The following is a 5,382-nucleotide window of genomic DNA, read 5'->3' as shown; positions in this document are numbered from 1 at the left end:
TCCATCCATTCCACTATCCATCCATCCATCCATTCCACTATCCATCCAACCATCCATCCATCCATTCCACTATCCATCCATCTGTCCATCCAACCATCTATTCAACGATCCAACCATCATTCCATCCCTCTAACCATCCATCCATCCATCCATCCATCCATCCATCCATCCATCCATCCATCCATCCATCCCACTATCCATCCATCCATTCCACTATCCATCCATCCATCCATCCATCCATCCATCCATCCATCCATCCATCCATCCATCCATCCATCCATCCATCCACCCATTCATCCAACCATCTATTCAACTATCCTACCATCCATCCATCCATCCATCCACCCATCCAATGATTTTCAGAACCCTCTTTATACCTTTTAGGGTCACACACTTGCACACTTGTGGGTAATTTAGAAACACCAACTAACAATATGCAGTTTGCTTTTGGACTGTGGGAGAAAGCTGAAATGCCAGGAGAAAACCCATAGAGAACGTCTGAACTGAAAAAGGTCCCAACTGGGATTTGAAGCAGGGCTTTCTTGCTTTGAAGATTAATTACAGTGTTTTTAGCCCAAACCAAAAAAAAAACAAAAAAAAAATGATATTTTCTTAAACATAGTTTCTGCAGATCAGCAGTAGTTCATTAGAAATTCACCTCCGAGTTCTGGGAACCACTGGTACAGAGTAAGCCCGCCCCCTTCTCACCGTTAATCTGTTTACGTGCTCTCCCGCTAGCTCAGACCCTCTCACAACCCCGATTAAATGTTATCTGTGCAAAAAAGTGGCAACCAATATCGAATCTAGCCAGCTGTACAGTTTTTTGCTAGATGCCAGCTCAGACAAGGACAATATAGATGTGCATGGATCTACAGTAGTGGATGCATCAGAATGGATTGGTGCAGGGAGCTTGTGGGCTTGGAATTCATGTTCATCATAAAAAAAAGGCCACAAAAATAGGATTTTCATTGGAATGGGTCTTCAGATGAACCATTTGTGTAGCTTATTGCACAAATGTACTGCAGCCCACAACATTCTGTTGCAGTAGTTTTGGCTTGTGCTTAAATTAATATTTTCTTCTTGAGTTTCTAATCAAAACTAATATTTATCACAAATCAGAAATCAAGCTGGAAGCCAAACTAATGAAAGTAATCCATTTGAGTCCATGAACCGCATATCAGGGCTTCCAAGAAGTCTAATGAATCACACTTTGGTCCAATAGGACCGACATCCCCTTCATAACAATGGAAATGTGCAGTTTGTTGCTTCCCAGCGAGTTTCATGGGAGTTGCATGTACTTGACTGGGAGTCTCTCAGCTGTTCACATTTCTGGGCCATGTATGACGTTCCTGACCTCCCCCACTAAGAAAAGCACGCAGTGTGCTGTGTGTGTAAAGTAATGGACGTCCACATGGCCCATTACATATGAAAGTGGGGGATAATGTGAAATGTGAAACAGATGTTAATCTTGTTTCACAGGCACTGATGTCAACACCTTTGCAGTGCAGAGGGAAGCATTTGTGTGTGTTTGCGTGCGCACGGGCAACCTCAATTGAGGGGAAGGCTTCCCATAAACACCTGTTTTGTTCCGGTTAATGCCTCTCGTCATGGTGAAGAAATGATGGCCTCAGTGAAAGAGGAGAGAGAGACGAAGAGGGGGGGCTGAGGCAGGAAAGGGGCGGGGGTCGCCTTCATTCGTGAAAGAGAAGAGCTTGTGTGGGATGAACACATTCGTTTATTCATTCGCCTCATCTATTTTCAGCCCAGTGGGTTTATGGTTATTGGAAAGGCGTTGCCGGCTCGCTCCTTCCCAGAAGGAGTCGATATTTCTCCGTCTCCTTCATTTCTCCCTCTTTTTCTCTAATTCAATATTTTTCTCCAAAACACCACTCTGTCCTCTGTGCCCGAGCGAGGAATGCTGGCAGGCCTCTGGGAGGAAGCCGAGCGGTCGAGACTGACAGCAGTGATCCCGTAAAAACCTCTGGCTCAGGTCGCCGCTCTCCGAGCTCAGATATCCGTCCATCTGCCTTGCTTACTGATGCATCTTTATCTTTCCTTGTTCACAGCTCTTACGGGACTCCTGAGACCCACTGTGGCCAATTTACAATGCTGATGCTGGCTAATGACTTTTAATGACGACTTGTTATGGATCATAAAGCCTGGCTCTGTTACTGCCAGTATTAACTTTAACTACAGCCCCAAAACACACACAGGGGCTCTAATCGAGTAATTAAAATGAGCCAAGACAGTGAGAGGAAGCGGTGGGAACGAGGTGGAGGCAGGGATGTGTTGTGAATACAGCCTTTTGTAAAGCCGAGTGTTTGTATGCGTTGGAGTGGATTGGTTACAGGCGTCCCGCAAGTTCACCCCTCTCTCAGCCTATCTTGGAGTTCGTGCTGGTTTGATTCCCACAAGCCCTTTTATACAAATATTGACATAACTTCAGGGACGTGTGGAGCAGGAACTTTATTTCCCATAGAATAGTGCAAAGGTGAGGGGCCATGACTGTCCCCTCTAAAGGAGAAGGCCAACAAAAAATCACAAATACTACAGAAAAAATACAACAAAAAATGTGTAAGGACAATAGTGCCGCGATTATGTTAATAGTCGACTAATCGCTGATTATTTTTTCAGATTAGTCGACTAATCGGGTCATGAGCGAACTGAATGTAAAGCACACTTCTTAACTATCATTAGCTTTACACTGATTAAAAACTAAATATACAGCATTACCTGCAATAATACTAGTCTGAATGCTGTAAGCTGTATTGAAGATGCTGAAATTGATAGCTAAAAATGCTGAAGCTAATAGCTGAAAACGCTGAAGCATATAGCCAGCTAAAATATTAGTTAAATGTCAAATTAGCCTAAAAAAACATAATTGAAATAACTTTCAATTTTCTACTCTCCATAAAAATATATTTTGTCAAAATTATACAAGTTAGAAAGTGTAAGATAACATCAAGCCATTAATAACAATAAAATAAAATGATCTGGAGGGCCGGATATAATTACCTGGCGGGCCGGATCCGGCCCCCGGGCCTCGACTTTAACACATGAAATAGATCAAAGGACAATATAGATATATAGAGGAATTGATATGATGATAGTATGGTTTTATTTGCATTTCAGAGGGACCTGAACTCTCAGCACCCCCAAACTCGCCCCCTGATACTCTATTTGTCAAAATCAGAGCCCTGAAGATCAGATTTTTAACATGCAAAAGTCTGCATAAATACCAAGCTTCTATCACAATATTCCATATTTTAATTCCTCCTCCATGCATACAATAAACAATAATGACTATTTGCTATTACAAAGTACTATAAGGCCTTAATTTTGGTACTGTTTTCTCAGTACATGTTCAGTAACTCACAACAAATAAACTACCCTATATGTAATTTTTTTAACAATATGCTTTAAGCTGTTTTTTTTAAATCATTTTCTTTATTCGTTTTGACCCAAATAACTATCAGTTCATAAATCCAAACACTTTTATTTGTTGTGTCTCATCTTGTAATTTGAGAGCCAGTTTTTGTCTGTCCTGTTGTTGCTGTGCATTAAGCTGAACCTGTTTTTATAATCTGGGATTTGTTCGTGTCTTTCCGAGTCACACTAGCTTCCAGTTCTCTGTTTGCTAACTGTTTTGTCATTTTTTTTTAATGTATATAAATATTTTTATTACCTAAGCTAACTCTAGGCTGATAATTCTGTGCTTTCACTTCGCCAAAAATAAATATTGTTAGTTGTAATTTGTATGACATACCCCTTATCTAAATGTAAAATACAGTGCTTTATACGTATAATTTTGCATTTTTCTGATGATGTTAAATAGAAAGTTTCTTGAAATTACTCCATGAGTCAGAAATATTGTAATGTAAGAGTTTACTTTAGAACAACAAACTACGTGTAAAGTATTCAAGTCTTGTATGCCTGAAAGTTTGTCCCAAACGAGACGTCTGACAGCTCTGACTCCATGAGCTTAAGCTGTCACAAGTACCTTAAAAGCTTTGGTTACTAAATCATACTAAAAACACATAGGTATGGTTGCCAGGGAAACAGGCAAACACACACACACATGTTTATTTTGGTTTGTCTAACATACTTCTCGCATGAACAAAAGCATGAAATGTGACAGATAAAGAGTATGGTGGAATAATTATCAGTTCAATTAGTGCATGTGATTCTTTTTTCTGTTTTCATGAATTAGGTTTGGAATTAACCAAATATTTAATAAGTGCTGTTGGTTGGAGTCCACAATGCCAAGAAATGTTATAGAGTAATGTACAAATAAAACAAGTATTGTTGTAATTGGTATGTAAATTGCCCTTGCTGGTAAAACTTTAAAATAGAGGTCCCTTTATTAACGTTTGTTGATGCACAATTAAGCATTAATTAACTATTAAATAATGTGTTAACTAACATTTTTTGTGCATTAATTTGCATTGCTACATATATTATTTAATGCATCACTTTGCATTACTTAGTGTATTATTTAGTGCATTAGTTAGCAGTTAGTTAATGTTCATTATTCAATCCTTCTTAATGCATAAGAAATCAAAGTTTCCCTTGTCAATAGATTAGCATTATGCATAAAAGTATCTGTGAACATGTTATTAAATAATGAAATAATGATTAATTATGCATTAACTAAGCCCAGCCCTTCTAATTAACTAATTAGGGTACCTTTATTTTGAAGTGTTGAAATATTTACACACTGCAGCTGTCAAAGCTTACTGCGTAAAATGGATCCTATCTAGGATAAAGACATTTATCTTTAATTATAATTTAAAATACAGGTCAAATGATATCCAAAGCAGAAAACAGTTTATTACCAAAAAAGTTATTTATTAAAAAAAAATCCATTTTGTGGATCCATATTTGGAGCAAGCCTGTAAATTAAATTGAATGAGCAAACTATTAATATTTAAGGAAACGACTAAGATAGCAGAAACATGCAGGAAAAAATATGAAGTTTTATATTTAAAGTGGAAAATAATGAATTAAAAAACTGTCACAACAAAATAGTTTTCATAGTTGACACAATGACAATATTTCTCTTTTTGGAGATTTGGCGCCATCTGGTGGTCAGGCTTGTGTAGTGCACCTCGATCGATAGATCGGTGATCGATTATTATCTTCTGGAGTCAGTCAATGATTATCGATAGCAGGTGCAATGATCCAAAGTTCAGCTGCCTCGGCGCAAAAGCTCCTCCGCTAAAGATGAGAGACAGACGAGCATCATGCTTCTGAAAAACTCTTTTCTATCTCATTTGCTTAAATATGGTTCTGTTGTTTGCGGCTCTCCGCGCAGCGGGGGGGCTGCAGCCTCTGCCGCCGCTATCCTGGGACGGAGCCCCTCTCGGTGCTACTACAACAACG

The 5,382-nt window shown here is 39.0% G+C and overlaps 1 protein-coding gene across 1 annotated transcript in view; it reads left to right on the top strand.

Moving 5' to 3' along the window:
• The first annotated feature begins 5,147 nt into the window (after positions 1 to 5,147).
• Positions 5,148 to 5,382, top strand: part of tha1 (threonine aldolase 1) — a 2,185-nt gene continuing 1,950 nt past the window's right edge. The window contains exon 1 of the mRNA XM_024284267.2: positions 5,148 to 5,382. This exon is cut by the window's right edge and continues 159 nt beyond it. Coding sequence (XP_024140035.1) covers positions 5,244 to 5,382 — 139 coding nt within the window. The 5' untranslated portion in view covers positions 5,148 to 5,243.

The sequence above is a fragment of the Oryzias melastigma genome, linkage group LG19, assembly GCF_002922805.2.
Source record: "Oryzias melastigma strain HK-1 linkage group LG19, ASM292280v2, whole genome shotgun sequence".
Lineage (NCBI taxonomy): Eukaryota > Metazoa > Chordata > Actinopteri > Beloniformes > Adrianichthyidae > Oryzias > Oryzias melastigma.
The sequence above is the reverse complement of the archived record's forward strand: the minus strand, read 5'-3'. Positions and strand labels throughout refer to the sequence as shown.